Source organism: Oncorhynchus mykiss, chromosome 19 (assembly GCF_013265735.2).
Source record: "Oncorhynchus mykiss isolate Arlee chromosome 19, USDA_OmykA_1.1, whole genome shotgun sequence".
NCBI lineage: Eukaryota > Metazoa > Chordata > Actinopteri > Salmoniformes > Salmonidae > Oncorhynchus > Oncorhynchus mykiss.
The window spans coordinates 28869187-28887045 of record NC_048583.1 but is presented as its reverse complement, the minus strand read 5'-3'; the positions used below and the strand labels follow the sequence as shown (position 1 = coordinate 28887045).

The 17859-nt window shown below is 42.2% G+C and overlaps 2 protein-coding genes across 3 annotated transcripts in view; both read right to left on the bottom strand.

Moving 5' to 3' along the window:
* Positions 1–11177, bottom strand: part of sptb (spectrin, beta, erythrocytic) — a 58016-nt gene extending 46839 nt beyond the window's left edge. The window contains exon 1 of one of the 2 annotated variants that reach the window (XM_036954604.1): positions 10795–11177. The gene's annotated coding sequence lies outside the window, so the exon portion shown is untranslated. The remainder of the gene's footprint in view (positions 1–10794) is intronic. The other variant, XM_036954603.1, reaches the window with a different exon arrangement.
* A 160-nt stretch (positions 11178–11337) lies between these two features.
* Positions 11338–17859, bottom strand: part of stard9 (StAR-related lipid transfer (START) domain containing 9) — a 59468-nt gene continuing 52946 nt past the window's right edge. The window contains exons 27-32 of the mRNA XM_036954602.1: positions 16230–16396; positions 15944–16008; positions 15484–15686; positions 15175–15254; positions 14041–14199; positions 11338–13794 (exon numbers count right to left, since the gene is read on the bottom strand). Of these exons, the coding sequence (XP_036810497.1) occupies positions 13693–13794; positions 14041–14199; positions 15175–15254; positions 15484–15686; positions 15944–16008; positions 16230–16396 (776 nt within the window). The 3' untranslated portion in view covers positions 11338–13692. The remainder of the gene's footprint in view (positions 13795–14040; positions 14200–15174; positions 15255–15483; positions 15687–15943; positions 16009–16229; positions 16397–17859) is intronic.

The window sequence follows — 17859 nt, the reverse complement described above, 5'->3', positions numbered from 1 at the left end:
AAAGATGGCAGACTATAGGAAGACAAGAAACTGTTCTGAATGTAAAGCAAAAATTCCAAGAGAAGAAATGCTGTAACATACATCCTAGGAATGTATACTGTTTTGTTTACAATCTTTTGCTGCTATTTAGGAATCACAAGTAGTTCCCTTCACTCCTCAAGTCACTCATCCCTCATCAGCCGTGGCCATTTTGAGCCTGACATATCCCCCAACCGTCACAGAGTGGGGTGTGTGTGTGTATGGAAAGGCGGGTAAAGGTTAGCCACCAAGATAGCTCTATCTTAGTGCAGCGTGCCGCTCTTATCACCCCACACAAGGGAAGGGCAACCCCCTATCTGTCTCTACTGGGGAACTTGATGAATGTTACGCACAAACCGCCGTCCTGTGATGCTGTACGGTCAACGTTTCAACTGTAAATGTGGGTCTGTGTGTTTCTGCTGGCTACATCTGGTTTCATGTTAGTGTGGCTGGGAGGCAGGTCGCCTAACAGTAACAGAAAGGTCAATGGTTTGAATCCATGAGCTGACTAGGCAACAAAAAAAATTGGTTGATGTGCCCTTGAGCAAGGCACTTAACCCTACTTGCTCTGGATAGGAGTGTCTGCTAAATATTGTGTGGGAATGTGTCTGTACAGTCCAATGAATATAAGCATTTTATTGGACGGTGAATACCATGTTTATCCTGCACTTACGAATAAAATAATACAACTTGAAACATACTGTGTCTCAACTGCATCTCAAGGATTCAGTCCAACCCGGTATGATTACTTTGAGTTCTACTCACATGTTCAGAGGTGTGACTGTACCATCTTTGTTGTGGAGATACAGTCACACTATGCACATTACCTCTCCCCTCCCCTTACACGACAAAGTCAACCTCTGGTTTTAAGGAGATAAAAGGATGACTGGTTCTTTTCCATTCAGAGAAGGGGCCCTGGTTGTGGTTACGTAGTATACAGTGGTGTGAGTCCCGGTGGATTGAGACTCAGTTTAGCCTTTATAGATCATAATAAATAAGAGGGAGGATCGTAGATCAGCACTTCCTTTTTTTAATTGTATTTTATTTATTTCACCTCTATTTAACCAGGTAAGACCCACTGAGGTTAAGAACCTCTTTTGCGAGGGCGACCTGGCAAGAAGGCAAAACAGGGAAATGGCAGCGTGTCCATAAAATATTACCAAAAGAAAACATACAAAATGCAAAACAAAAGACAACGTGTCACAAGTTACGAATACAATTGAATATTACAAACAGCTGCGGTTATCACAAACAGTGTTGTCAATCAGAGTCTTAAAAACAGGCAAGGACTAACTCCCTAATTTCACTAACTATCTTTTGAAGCATGGTCCAGGATGAAGGGGCATTATGGGAAAAATATTGTTTCCCCATTTCAGTTCTAGCTGTAGGAACAGACAGGGACAACAGCGACTGTGAGCGAAGACTATATTGAGTGACTGATCTGCTCGGTAAGGAACAGAGATACTCTAAGGCGCTTTGTGAATTCAGGCCCAGGTCTCCCTCCTCCTCATCTCTGTATCAGTCCCGTGCAGGGGGATGTTATCAGACATAACCCTACCTCCACCCACTGACTAGCAGCACAGGGGATCCCCTTATCACCGCACACACAACCTGGGCTAGCTCCAACAGAGCAGGCATGTCCCTACGCTATGTGACGTGCACGTCTGCTGACACCATTAAATCCACTAGCCTAACTGCATGAAACCCAGGACGCCATGTTGCTCTGGGCCAAACTGACGACAGGAGCACATGTCATGGCATAGCCTCTCTGGATTCTACATGGCATGGACAAAGACTACCTCTTCACTGAACTGGCAACCTCTACCCAGGCACAGCTTAGTTCAGGTGGAGGCAGAAACCTTAGCCCCATTACAGTCCTTGCCAATTATAATATCAAAAACACCAGCTGGGTACATTCAGCAAGATACGTCTTTCAATCAATCATCCTGATTGAATAGTGATTAGACCGCCTATTCAAACCTTTTCAAATTAATTTCATGATAGCTAGAGAGGGGAATGGAAATACAAAAACACCTCCCTTTGTGTAAAATATAAAGGCTAACACAAAACAACCGAGCAGGAACCATGGCAACTAACTAGAGAACACAGCCAGACAATGTTCCATCTGTAATTCTTGGATTTTCTGAGTAGCATGGAAAGTGGAGAGGGAGAAAGGAGAGATGGCAGATGGGTGTGGTTAGGAGGACTAGCGACTCAACGTGTGGGAAAGTGTAACAGCAACAGCTGGAGTGAGGTCTTGTGTCATCTCGTCTTCGCATGGTGAAAATCTGGTAGAGGCAAACACTGCCAGGGAAGCTGCCCCACAGTGAATAAAGAAAAAGCTATATCAAAGAGTGTGACAGAGAGAGACAGGAGGGGCAATCATCTACCTTGCTCCCCTACACTCGGGGGACAGTCTGAGATCTGTCATTCCTGCTTCTGATAGATTGTTAATATCTATAGATTGTCCTCTAATGCACAACTATACCTGCCACACAGACAGAGACAACACTACACCATATACTTTTCATAGACACTACCACAACATATCAATCTACACATAAAAAGATCGCACTGGGCACAGACGTCATTTCAAGGTCTATTTTTGATTTACATTTGAGTTGTCATGAATTCAACGTGAAATCAAAAAAAAATATCACCATGACATTTGATTTGGGTAAAAAAAATCTGCACATTTAAATTCGGGGGTTGAAATTACGTTGCTGGTTTTGAATTCCTGAGCTGACTAGGTGAAATCTGTTGATGTGCCCTTAAGCAAGGTACTTCACCCTACGTGCTCTGAATAAGAGTGTCTGATAAAAATGACTGAAACGGAATGGTCAAGTGGCTTCATGTTGATTTTAATATTGAGTTAAACCCTCATTAATTTAGGATATGAACATGACAGTATATTATATTACTATACCATTTGTAGCCTACTAGAATGGCAATACTAAACCCTGTTTGGACCGCCATAACATGTGAGTTTGATCTTAGGTGAGGTTAGGGACAGTATTGGGTGTTCCAAAATAGGGGAGGGTTGTCAAACTTCTGGGGGGCTTTGGGGAGGGTTGTATGGTTTTTTATTGGGCACAGGGGAGGGTAGAGAGTTTTCTCCCAGGTTTGCATTCGCTCTTTTGCAGGTTGTACTATATCATTTCTTCCATCCTAGCCAAATGTCTTCATCTGCTTCCATGCGCCTCCCCCATATCAAGGTGTTTTGGTACTACCCTCATGCGCAACATTTTTCTGCGAGGTAACTTTTACTATACCACAGGTCAATATAGTCTACCAGTCTGTCTATCCTGCCCACTATCCACTATTAATAGTGACAATAGTGGTAGGTGGAGCATTTGTACATATTTGCAATAGGCTATTAGCAATCATACCACACGTAAAAGCATTCAAAGCTGCAATTTTCAATATGAATCCACAATAACAACTATGAATAGCTGATAGGCAGTGGAGAGGCCAGGTGCATCACTGTGCATGAAAGAACAGTGAAGACATGAGACACACAGCTGGAAATGATCCCCTATTAGATCTTGTTTAGAGACAATACAGGCAGAGCAAGCATTAAGCCTCCTCTCCAATACGAGGGCTTTTCCTCGCGCACCTAGAACGCTTCAATATAGCCTAAATATTTGTCATTTGAAATGTGTTACACTGTATATGTGGCATAAACACAACCCGTCACCATGTTTTCAATCTGATTTGTCTACTTTAAAAGTCTCCTCTGGGCATACGCACATTTGTCCAAAATATCATTCCAGCATCCTCAAAATGGCTTGATATCAACCAGGTCTCCATCCGACCTTTTTATGCAAGTAAAGTACATGTTGGATTACAAATTGTCACCACATCCTGGGAAAGAATGCAGTTTATCAGGCCAGAGTTTCCCAAACTCGGTCCTGTCCCCCTGGGTGTACGTTTTGTTTCCCCCTGGGTGCACGTTTTGTTTCCCCCTGGGTGTACGTTTTGTTTCCCCCTGGGTGTACGTTTTGTTTCCCCCTGGGTGCACGTTTTGTTTCCCCCTGGGTGCACGTTTTGTTTCCCCCTGGGTGTACGTTTTGTTTCCCCCTGGGTGTACGTTTTGTTTCCCCCTGGGTGTACGTTTTGTTTCCCCCTGGGTGCACGTTTTGTTTCCCCCGGGTGTACGTTTTGTTTCCCCCTGGGTGTACGTTTTGTTTCCCCCTGGGTGCACGTTTTGTTTCCCCCTGGGTGCACGTTTTGTTTCCCCCTGGGTGCACGTTTTGTTTCCTCCTGGGTGTACGTTTTGTTTCCTCCTGGGTGCACGTTTTGTTTTCTCCTGGGTGTACGTTTTGTTTCCCCCTGGGTGTACGTTTTGTTTCCCCCTGGGTGTACGTTTTGTTTCCCCCTGGGTGCACGTTTTGTTTCCTCCTGGCTGCACGTTTTGGTTTAATGCCCTAGCACTACACAGCTGATTCAAATTACCAACTCAGCATCAAGCTTTGATTATTTGAATCAGCTGTGTGGTGCTAGGGCAAAAACCAAAATGTGCACCCAGGGAGGGCCTCAGGACTGAGTTTGGGTAACCTTGTATTAGGCTACATGTTAAATAATGATGAACTTCACAGGGTGGTAAAAGTGCATGGGGATGATCTTGATGCTCCATTCAATAAATATCGAGGGTCTTATTCTTGTGACATGTTGATTGGCTGCCATTTGACAAATTAAATTAATTAAATAAAACAAATTGGCCTGTAGGCTGCAAGTTGGGGAACCCGAAAGACTGTGGAAATAATAGTATTAATAGTATTAATTGAACTTGAAATTGAACCACAGAATTATCACTGACTCAGCCCCCAGGTACCTATCCAACAAAAAATTCATTTGTTAGTGTCCAAATCAAATCAAATTGTATTTGTCACATGCGCCGAATACAACAGGTGTAGTAGACCTTACAGTGAAATGCTTACTTACAAGCCCTTAACCAACAATGGAGTTTTAAGAAAATACTAAGAGACTCTAATATTCACTGTTTTAAATATGCGTCTATCTGGTAGGAATACATTGTCAAATACCTGCGCTTTTGAGTGGAACAAAGTACCACAGCAACTCAAAGCCATACCAACCATAACCACTTTTTAAGGTCAAAAGCTGCCTTATGTGTGAACAGTATATATTTTTGGGATTGTTTCTCTGTAATATGTCTGTATCTATGTCATTTATATGTATTTATATACAAAAAAAGATAGGGACCACAATGGAAATAAGTCCTGACTTTATTGCACAATCATGGTCACTTTTAAAAATCGTTGTAATGTGTGTATATACAGTGCATTCGGATACTATTTACACCCGTTGACTTTTTCCACATTTGATTACGTGACAGACTTATTCTAAAATGTATTAAATAGTTTGTTTTACCTCATCGATCTACACACAGTACCACATAATGACAGAGCAAAAACAGGTTTTTAGACATGTTGGCAAATGTACTAAAAATACAATTATGAAATATCACATTTACATACAGTACCAGTCAAAAGTTTGGCCACACCTACTCATTCCAGGGTTTTTCTTTTTTTAAAATTATTTTCTACATTGTAGAATAACAGTGAAGACATCAAAACTATGAAATAACACGTAGGGAATCTTAGTAAACAAAAAAGTGTTAAACAAATCAAAATATATTTTATATTTGAGATTCTTCAAAGTAGCCACCCTTTACATTGATGACAGCTTTGCACACTTTTGGCATTCTCTCAACCAGCTTCATGAGGTAGGCACCTCGAATGCGTTTCAATTAACAGGTGTGCCTTGTTAAAAGTTCATTGGTGAAATTTCTTCCCTTCTTAATGTGTTTGAGCCAATCAGCTGTGTTGTGACAAGGGAATGGTGGTACACAGAAAATAGCCCTATTTGGTAAAAGACCAAGTCCATATTATGGCAAGAACAGCTCAAATAAGCAAAGAGAAACAGCAGTCCATCATTACTTTAAGACAGTCATTCCGGAAAATGTCAAGAAGTTTCTTCAAGTGCAGTCGCAAAAACCATCATTCACTATGATGAAACTGGCTCTCATGAGGACCGCCACAGGAAAGGAAGACCCAGAGTTACCTCTGCTGCAGAGGATAAGTTCTTAAGCGTTAGCAGCCTCATAAATCGGCAATTAACTGCACCTCAGATTGCAGCCTAAATAAATGCTTCACAGAGTTCAAGTAACAGACACATCTCCCCATCAACTGTGCAGAGAAGACTATGTGAACCAGGCAAATTGCTGCAAAGAAACCACTACTAAAGAGAATCTGTTCTTTGGTGTGATAAATCAAAATTTTAGATTTTTGGTTCCAACCGCCGTGTCTTTGTGAGACGCAGATTAGGTGAAAGGATGATCTCTGCATGTGTGGTTCCCACCATTAAGCATGGAGGAGGAGGTGTGGTGGTGCTTTGCTGGTGACACTTTGCTGGTGACACTGTCAGTGATTTATTTAGATTTCAAGGCACACTTAACCACCACGGCTAACACAGCATTCTGCAGCGATATGCCATCCCATCTGGTTTGCACTTAGTTGTACTATCATTTAATTTTCAACAGGACAATGACCCAAAAACACACTTCCAGGATGTGTAAAGGCTATTTAACCGAGAAGGAGAGTGATGGAGTGCTGCATCAAATTAACTGTGTGAATTTAAGGATGCTCCCTCTAATTCTCTCTCTCGCTTTCTCTTTTTCTTCTCTCTGAGGACCCGAGCCCTAGGTGACTCCTTGCTGTCCCCCGTCCACCTGGTCGTGCTGCTGCTCCAGTTTCAACTGTTCTGCCTGCAGCTGTGGAACCCTGACCTGTACACCGAACGTGCTACCTTGTCCCGGACCTGCTGTTTTCGACTCTCTCTACCGCACCTGCTGTCTCTAACACTGAATGATAGGCTATGAAAAGCCAACTGACATTTACTCCTGAGGTGCGGACCTGTTGCACCCTCTACAACCACTGTCATTATTATTATTTGACCCTGCTGGTCATCTATGGACGTTTGAACATCTTGGCCATGTACTGTTATAATCTCCACCCGGCACAGCCAGAAGATGACTGGTCACCCCTCAAAGCCTGGTTCCTCTCTAGGTTTCTTCCTAGGGAGTTTTTCCTAGCCACGGTGCATCTACATCTGCATTGCTTGCTGTTTGGGGTTTTAAGATGGGTTTCTGTACAGCACTTTGTGACATTGGCTGATGCAAAAAGGGCTTTATAAATACATTTGATTGCTTGATTGGTTGATGAACTGGCCTCCACAATCACCCAACCTCAACCTAATTGAGATGGTTTGGTATGAGTTGGACCGCAGAGTGAAGAAAATGCAGCCAACAACTGCTCAGCATATGTGGGAACTCCTTCAAGACTGTTGAATTCCAAGCTACTTTGAAGAATCTCAAATATATACAAAAAATATTTGTTTAACACTTTTTTGGTTACTACATGATTCCATGTGTTATTTCATAGTTTTGATGTCTTCACTATTATTCTACAATTTAGAAAATAGTAAAAAAATAAACAAAACCCTTGAATGAGTAGAGTGTCCAAAATTTTGACTGGTACTGTAAGTATTCAGACCTTATACACAATTGTTTGTTGAAGCACCTTTGGCAGCGATTACAGCCTCGAGTCTTCTTGGGTATGACACTACAAGCTTGGCACACTTGTATTTGGGGAATTTTTCCCATTCTTCTCTGCAGATCCTCTCAAGCTCTGTCAGGTTGGATGGGGTTCATTGCTGCACAGCTATTTTCAGGTCTCTCCAGAGATGTTCGATAGGGTTCAAGTCCGGGCTCTGGCTGGGCCACTCAAGGACATTCAGAGACTTGTCCTGCAGCCACTTCTGCGTAGTCTAGGCTGTGTGCTTAGGGTCATTGTCCTGTTGGAAGGTGAACCGTCTCCCCGCTCTGTAGCAGATTTTCATTTAAAAAATCCTGTTCTTTGGCCGTTCATGTTTGTCACGTCCTGACCTTAGTTCCTTTTTTAACTATCTCTATTTTGGTTTGGTCAGGGCGTGAGTTGGGGTGGGCATTCTATGTTTTGTTCTATGTTTTGTATTTCTGTGTTTGGCCTGGTATGATTCCCAATCAGAGGCAGCTGTCTATCGTTGTCTCTGATTGAGAACCATACTTAGGTAGCCTTTTCCCACCTGTGTTTTGTGGGTAATTATTTTTCTGTGTGTGTTTGTGTGCACCTCGGTTGCGTCACGCTCTTTGCGGTTTACTTTTTGGTTGTTTCGGTTTCACTTTCATTAAAAGATGTGGAACTACATGCACGCTGCGCCTTGGTCGATTTATGACAGGGAGTTTGAGGATAACGAGCGTGACAATGTTTCCCTCGATCCTGACTGGTCTCCCAGTCACTGGCGCTGAAAAACATCCCCGCAGCATGATGCTGCCACAACCATGCTTCACTGTTAGGGATGGTGCCAGGTTTCCTCCAGACGTGACGCTTGGCATTCAGGCTTAAGAGTTCAATCTTGGTTTCATCAGACCAGAGAATCTTGCTTTTCGTGGTCTGAGAGTCCTTTAGGTGCCTTTTGGCAAACTCCAAATGGGCTGTTGTGCTTTTTACTGAGGAGTGGCTTCCTTCCGTCTGGCAACTCTACCATAAAGGCATTGGTGGAGTGCTACCAAGATGGTTGTCCTTCTGGAAGGTTCTCCTATCTCCACAGAGAAACTCTGGAGCTCTGTCAAAGTGACCATCCGGTTTTTGGTCACCTCCCTGACCAAGGCCCTTCTCCCCCAATTGCTCAGTTTGGCCGGACGGCCAGTTCTAGGAAGAGTCATGGTGGTTGCAAACTTCTTCCATTTAAGAATGATGGAGGCTACTGTGTTCTTGGAGACCTTCAATGCTGCAGAAATATTTTGGTACCCTTCCACAGATCTGTGCCTCGACACAATCCTGTCTCAGTGCTCTACAGACAATTCCTTCAACCTCATGGCTTGGTTTTTACTCTGACATGCACTGTCAAATGTGGGAACTTATATAGACAGGTGTGTCACTTTCCAAATCATGTTCAATCAATTGAATTTACCACAGGTGGACTCCAATCAAGTTGTAGAAACATCTCAATGATGATCAATGAAAACAGGATGCACCTGAGCTCAATTTCGAGTCTCATAGCAAGTACTTTTGTAAATAAGGTATTTCTGTTTTTTAATTTGAATAAATTAGCAAAAGATTCTAAAAAAAACGTTTTGCTTAGTCATTTTTGGGTATTGTGTGTAGATTAATGAGGACATTTTTTTATTTAATACATTTTTAACTGACAATTTACATCTATCAATCTAAACTGTGTAGCAGACATTTGATGAATGGAAAGAGACATCTGTTACAAAACACCAACAAGTTTAATGACATTCATAGATTGTCAAGCCAAGCCTTCTGTACTGGGTAGGCCTACAAGGTAGGGAGGGATGTATGTTCTGTTTGCCGAGATTGACATAGTCTATTTATTGTGGTGTTGAAAACGTAAACCATGATATTAAAGCGCCCGAAGTCGGTACGCTTTGCTGATTGATTGATTAAAGCACAGAAACCTGTTGGTGAAAAAAATTGTTATATAGTTATAAATAGGAATAAAAATGTTGAAAATATAATTTCCCCCTAGCTGGCCATTTTGTGCAGCTGGCTCTGATCCTGGTGTAGGCCTAGTGAAACAGGCAGGGAGAGTGAGCTCGTCGGTGGTAGTGATCCGCGAAACCTCAACCTTCTGGCTGGTAGCCCTGCGTGGCACCGACTGCGCCACAAAAGCATGCTGGTGTGGTCTATATCCACGTTTATAAACACACGGTTACTATTTGTGGTGGTCAATATTATTTTTAGTTAATTCTATGATGGGGAGGGTGTGCAATTATTTTACACTACAAGGGGAGGGTCATGTGAAAATATAATTTATGTTGGGATTGCATTTTTTATGACACCTTGAGTTGGTATGGACATTTTTTCGCCTCAATACTGCATCCCGCTCTTGTAGAGTAGAGTGCAGCGTGTAAGTAAAATTATATAACAGTTACATACTCCTAGAGTGGAGAGGAGCACCTAGTCTGTGTATTCTTGCAGCAACCGAATTGCCCTTTAAGGAAAGAAAATATATATTATATTTTATTATATTATTCTCCATGTGCCAAAGGCAAGGAGTGGAGAGAGCTCTATGTGGCCTTGTGTATGAAGAGGATTAAAGAAAGTAGTATCCCTCCAGCAGTCAACAATTTTGAGACAATATTTTTGTCTTCATCTCTCTCCCCTCTCTTTGAAAACGATGTAATGTTTCCAATAACACTAGAAAGGATGGGCAGCAAGCGAAGCGCCCTTTGGATTTCTGTCAGTAGAAGCGCGCAGAATATGCATCAAGACCGTTATGACCCCGCATAGCGCGCGCGCCAAAAGTTCACCTAAACACCCGCCTACCGAGTACCGAATTAAATCCTTTCAAAGTTAAAATGATAAAATCTGAATAATATATGTCAGAACAATAAGCAACAAATACAAAACTGAAATGTAGCCTATGATACAACAGTTTATCTATCGTGGTATTTGAAAGGAAGGGAATGTCCTTCACCAAGTTTTGCATTGAGCAACAACAGGTGGTAAGCAAAATTTGTCTTTGGTGTCTACATTTAGAAATGAATCGCACTGAAAGACCACTATGTCAATAAATATATTTGTAAACAGTATTCTCAATAATAATCTAACACATAACCATTATCATTTTAAGAATGTAAATAGTTCACCTGTATGAATTTACATGAAACGTTTCCCTATCAAAGAAACTCACCTTTGCTTGATTTAATCCTGTAGGAAAATATACACCTTCTGATGTCCCTCGAATTAAAAGCCAATTATAATCCCATTGAAGCTTCCCACCGGTCCTGGTCACGGCAGTGGACTCCGCACAGAGGGAATGGTCTTGGAGAGCCAGAGGGGCAAGGTGGAGAAAGGGGTTGTAAATCTTGCGGTCCAAAAGCTGCGGCCGAGCACACAGCACGCTCATTTCTCATTTCCGTCAGCCAGTGAGCCATCGGTTGACCCATCCAATGTGTTAAAAATAAAGTAGACGCATCTAGTACATGATCTCCGTGCGCAGGGGACAGACATTCCTGTCATGAGCTGGTGACTTTAAATGGCAGCTATAGACACACTTCTGTGTGGTGGGGTGCGCCCCCTCCCCTCCTCTCACCGCCTGGCTGTCGGTCTGGTCTAATTGGAACGCATAACAACCTCCGCCCCCGCCAGAAATGTCACCTCCACTACTCTGCTCCCACCGGGTCCTCATTCAAACAAGCCAGTGCTTCACTCCAGCAAGCTATAGCAGTGTACATACAGTGTAGACGCTCCACTATTTAATGTAATGATTCATTGATTGTGGTCAAATTTAAAACATTGTTGATCATGGCCAACATTGCATACCATACAAATAAATTGGAGGGCGGCAACAATCAGCATACACATGGACATACTGTTGAGTAGGCTAAGTTAGTACATCATGGATATGTTTAAGTCTAGGGGCTATAGTCAGGAACTGGACAACAGCCCTGCAATTTACAATGAATATACCTCATATTTACACAGCTAAACAAGTGACAAGCTGCAGCAGGTATGTACACATTTTAAAATATGTCAAGTTTATATAGGAAAATAACACACACTCATTTGCATTTCTTTAGGATTAGAATATATAGTTATTAAAATAAACAACATAATAAAACAAAAATAATTATACATATTGACATGGTGTTATACATTCATGTCACATAATAGGCACTTGTAAAAATATGGATAAAAATAAAACTCAGTACAAAAAGGTTGTCAGTCAGCTACTTCATTGTTCTATCCCCGGGGAAACTAGATCTTTCATATCAGTTCCTTCTTCTTTTGGTTTCCCCGGGGACCTTCTTCCTGTGACACTGTGCAGTACAACAACTAGAGCAAAACTAATGTCCTGAACCGTCAACAAAACACATAATATGGCTTTTTAAAGGTTGGATCTCAAAAACGGTGCATGACTTGCCTGAAGCGTCAACTAATTAACAGATGAATAGGCTTGGTCTATTATTGGCCGACTAATATGTCTTCTCTCTATCTCACCAACACCATTGCGAAACACCTTCCATTATAGCATGGTCAGAGATCTGTTTGTGCTGTCTTGTTAATCAACGTTCAGAGAAAAACCCATTGTTCATTATATCCTCAAAGCATATGGTTTACTACATGACTCTATGTGAAATGACCAGTATTGCATATATGCAGGGCTAATAACATTGTCATTGGGAGACAGTAGAAACAAAGTAGTATGGTACATACAAATCTGACTAAGAAACAGATAAGGACCTATAGACTCAGCTTATATGGTTTTGGGGCTATAGTTTACAGTATGTTACTTAGTGTTAGCTTTACAGCTACACCAAATAAGTGGTTGCATATTTTTTTCTTCCTTTAGACTACAATTCTTAACCCTTTAAAAGTGCTCACCCTGCTTCTGTTTTTGGTTCAAAAAAATATTTTAAAAAAGATGAGGGACGGGCCTGGAGAAATGTAACCACTCTAAAAATGCACAGACAGAGCTGTGGATGCAAGGACTGACCATCCGTGATGTCAACATTGTAGTTCTAATCACGTGGTTGAGGCTACACACCGTCTGTCTACATCTACATGGTTTACAGACATTGGAGTAAAACAAGCTTCTATTTTGGGTTCTTGTCGGGGTACGACAGTTGAACTAAGCTCATGGGGCATTTCTAAGTTATACTCTTCAAGAATCAATTGGTATATAATCATTAATTTGGAAGTCTGAAAATGGATGTGGACACTAAGGATTCTAGCTTTAATGGTAGTGAGTGGGTAAAGTGTGCTGTGCCTTGGGACGCTACCATAGGATTCAGAGGATAAGAATCATGTCATTAAGTGGTCTTTATAGTGGTTAGGACTGAGGCTGAGGCCTGTGAAATGGGAGGCAAATCATGTTGTATCATAAATCAGTAATTATGGAAGTAGTACAACTGAGTCTCACAGTACAGATAGATTAAATAGAGGAATGGGCAATAGGAGACATCATTTTGCGTTATATATAAATCGGTGTTTTTATGAAACGTTTGGGGAATTGTAAACCTTCAGGAGCCTGGGGTCTCTCTGATCAGAAGTTGCAGTAACGCAGTAAGATCTGTTGGATGGGCCAAATCTAGGAGCCAGCCCCTCAAATCCTCCCTGACACCCAGTCCACACCACTTAAACTTTAGCAAGATACGATTAAGATTGCTAAAAGCATACATATTAAACACAGATCTACAATTAACGATTTTAAACACAAAATACTCAAATATGTACTGACATACATATTTTTATAAAAATAAATGTACATAAAAAAAGCTGCATGATACTTCGTATCACAAAATCAATGTCATCAGTGCTCTTCATAAGGTTAAAATCAAGTACATAAATTCAGGTGCAAATTGAAAGAGAGAAGATCAGATTCCGGACATAGGTCTAAGTGCTCACTGTTACATCTGTGGCCTTTAACCTGGGGCCTGTTCATTAAGGCCCACCGTAGCAAAATGTTTTGAAACATAACACAAAAATGATTATTTCTTATTGGACAAGTCCAAATAGCCCCTCACTTTTTCAGTCAGTTTTCTTCAATTTGGTGACTAATGAACACGACCCTGGCCAGCTGTCAGTCTCACAGAGAGAAAAGGGAATCGAGCTCTGCCAGGACTGCAGCCTGTCTCCTAGCCACTGTTCCCAACAGCCTCTGTGGGAAGGATGGAGTGCCAAGGTCGACCTGAAAGACAGGAGGACAAAAAGTGAGCCAAAGGGAGGGATGGAAAAGAGAAGGGGAGGGGAGGAAGAAAAGAGAGAGGAAGAGAGACTCCACATTGACATAAGGAATCATTAAGCATATCTGCATCTGAAGTGCTCTTAAGAACTGTTGATGTAAAACAAGATTGATAAATCATTTTGATGAATTGATTGATAGATTTTTCAGACCACTCTACATTGACATACAGTACACGGGTTCCTGTCTCACCTGCAGCAGGTAGATGACCCTGACAACCTCTCGGCCGTGGCGTGTGATTGGCTGAAGGACCCAGGCGCTAGGCAACATCTCCCCTCGGATTGCCTCCACACTGGGCCGAGGGAGAGACTCCTCGAAGACTGACTGCACGGCCAGCACACAAAGGTCATCCTAGGAGAGAGAAGAGGGCACTGAGTTAGGCTTTTTCCTGACCATGTAAAAAAATAAACATGTTAAAAAAACATGTAGCCTTTTGCTGCACCTATCCGGTGTATGTGACAATAACATTTAAACTCCTGGCTATAGGGCAGTAAGAATCATTGCCCCTGAAATGATGTTCTCTGTCCCCCTGATTCCACATAGCAAATTCTCCAGTGTTAAATCCACACTGACAGTGTTCAATTTCACACTGGTACAGTGTCTACACGGGTCCACACTTTTCTGTATTAAATGAACACACTGCTTAGTGCCTTGCCTTTCAAGTGAGAAACCGCTCATCACTATATTTGTTAGTGACAGAGACATCCATTTTCAGTCCTGTGGCCTTCACCAACTGAGATCCTATGCTTATTTATGTTATCATGATGTAGAATTCCTATTGGAATCGAGCCAGGGTGGGGAAATTCAGCAATTTACATTTTTATTCACCCACAACCTGCATTCAGAATTACCTTAAGCATCTAAACTGGAACCACCATTTCAGTAACAGGTGCAATAAGTCCAAGTAACAGATTGGATAAGTTTAGAAAAATAAATTTATATTTGAGTAGCATAAGATTAATTAATAAATGTACAGTACATGCTAAAACATAGATTTTAAGATTTTAAAAAATCTACCTGCAACAGCGCATGCTGGGAAATATGATAATGATGGGCAAGGTTTTTGTTTAACACTGGTTATTACCACCATTACTTATGTTATTTTACACCAATGGGTGTTAATTGAACACTTAAGAGAGTTAATTTAACACCTGAATCAACTCTAGAAATGTTACACTGAAAAATCAACACTAGGTAACACTGGCCAATTTGCTGTGCAGTTAAACATTTAAAACAATTCTTAGTAAGAAAGAGCAGTTGGGACTTGGAAGTCAAGTGGTCCATTAAGTGTGTAGCTTCTGACCTGTGACCTCTGACCCTACTGACCTGTCGTGACTGGGTGCTGATGCAGCAGAAGTCTCTGGGCTGTTTGAGGTGGCAGCAGGACGGGTCTGTCAACAGGTACACTGAGGAGAAACACATGGAAAAGCATGAGGAAAATTACAATTGGATTCTGAATTTCACTTTACTTCCTGGAAGTAATTTGTCTGAACTGAAACGGAATGACTCCGACATGGAAAGAAGGTGCATTTGCCAAAACGCCTGTTTTAACATGGGCAGCAGCATTGAAGGCTTTCACCATTTTCAAATAGAGAATTGACCTCAACCCTGCTATACTCCAGCCAGCAGACTCACCCAGCTGAGTGCTGTCATCTAGTGGCCGTGTCCGGGCTGAGTGGATAGCCTTGTGGTACAGGTGGGTCTTGGAGTGGTCTCGGACCATGCTCCACAGGCTGGCCAGGGGCCTCTCTAGCTCCACCGCCCCCAGGAAGGAGTGCACTGACGGACTAGAGGAGGGCTTGTAGAAGGCCTGGACACCTCGCTCTAGCCCCTGGTACCTGAGAGAGAGAGGACAGGGAGGTAGTTAAAACATAGTATCTCATTTCTGTGTACCTACAGTCACGTATAACATGTTTTGCTGACACTTGACTTAAAGCCTGCAGGTGTGCTTTCTGATGCTTTATAACTTAAGGGTGTATGAGCATTTGTCCTGTGTTATAATATGGGTTATGCGGAGTGTTAACCATGTGTTCTCTCAGAAGTCTTTACAAATGATTATGAAAATGACAGGAGGAGAAACCATAGTGCAACTCACCTCCAACCAGCAGCAGCCTTCCCCCTTACTAGGTTCCCCATGTCACCAGCAGCAGCCAAGCGCACCTGGAGGCACAGGTGAGAACAGCACAGCTGTTTATTCTACACAATGTTCACATAAATAGTGTTGACATGAGATAATTACTCAGCTGATGGATTTGGTCAGAGCATGCAGTACATCCACAACAACGGCTGAAGGTTGTGTAACAGGTGGATGGGCGAGGAGGAGAAGCCATAGAAATAGGATGAGCACATTCTACTTTTAATGGAGAAGCGTCATATTCTACCTCAGCCATAGCGCGGCCAAGCAGACAGGATGTGAGGTCCTGATAGGCTGTAGATAAAGAGGAGGCAGAGCCGAAGGAGGCTGTGCGCGGGCGTAGGCTGGTGGGAGATGACGGTGAGGATGACATCAGAGGGTCAGACCCTGACACACCGGGCTCCAGCCGTACATCTACAGAAGACACAGGAGAAGAAGACACGAATGGCAGTGTTTCCGCTGCAGTCATTTGAAGATGCTGGAACTGTCCGCCTTTTCTTTTCCTTTGCAAACAAAACCAGTAATGAACAGACATAGAAGAATAGTCTATTTGCCTAGTCGGCTTGTTGTTGTGTGTTCTATTCGAGAGAATCATTCATCTCGAGGCGCTTTCAAGTTGCGAGTGCCATCGGGAGGGAAATACATATTCTGACAAGCAGTCAATGGACAACAATTCCTGTAATCGCGGGTGAAAACAGCTTTAACGGTTTTAAATGGGGTGAAACACCAACCTACCAACAAACAAACAAAAAGTATAATTGTCGTGACTTAAAACATAGTGATGAGACAGATGACATTTTTTGTTGAGCGAGACTAGTAGCAACCAGGGAAAGTGTTGGGGGGGGGGGAATTGCGACATGAAGTGGTTTCTGTGAAAAGTACAGGTGGGTGGCAGGTCACCCAAAGTTACCCTAACAGGTCAGCCTACGTTATATTCACTGTGTTTATGCAAGTTTTGTGGGACCTAAAATTCAACAGGATGCTAACTATACTGAACAAAAATATAAATGCAACATGCAACAATTTAAGTGATTTTACTGAGTTACAGATCATATGAGGAAATCAGTCAATTGAAATAAATTAATTAAGCCCCAATCTATAGAAGTCACATGCGTGGGCATATAAATATGCATCTGTTGGTCACAGATACCTTAAAAAAAATGTCAGGGACGTGGATCAGAAAACCAGTCAGTATCTGGTGAGACCACCATTTGCCTCATACAGAGCTACACATCTCCTTCGCGTATGTCACGTTCTGACCTTAGTTCCTTTGTTATGTCTTTGTTTTAGTATGGTCAGGACGTGAGTTGGGTGGGTTTGTCTATGTTTCCGTTTTCTATGTTGTGTTTTTGCTTTTGGCCTGGTACGGTTCTCAATCAGAGGCAGGTGTCGTTAGTTGTCTCTGATTGAGAATCATACTTAGGTAGCCTTTTCCCACTTGTGTTTCGTGGGTGTTTATTTTCTGTGTCTGTGTGTTCCACACAGAACTGTTTCGGTTGGTTATTTCACGTGTCGTTTATTGTTTTGTTTCAGTGTTCGATTGTTTTAGTAAAGAGCATGAACACGTACGTGCGAAGTTGCTGGATATCGGCAGGAACTGAAATACGCTGTCGTACCACATCGATCCAGAGCATCCCAAACATGCTCAAGGGGTGACATGTCTGGTGAGTATGCAGGCTATGGAAGAACTGGGATATTTTCAACTTCCAGGAATTGTGTACAGATCCTTGCGACATGGGGCCGTGCATTATCATGCCCATACATGAGTTGATGGCAGCAGATGAATGGCATGACAACGGGCTTCAGGATCTCATCATGGTATCTATGTTCATTCAAATTGCCATTGATAAAATGCAAATGTGTTTGTTGTCCGTAGC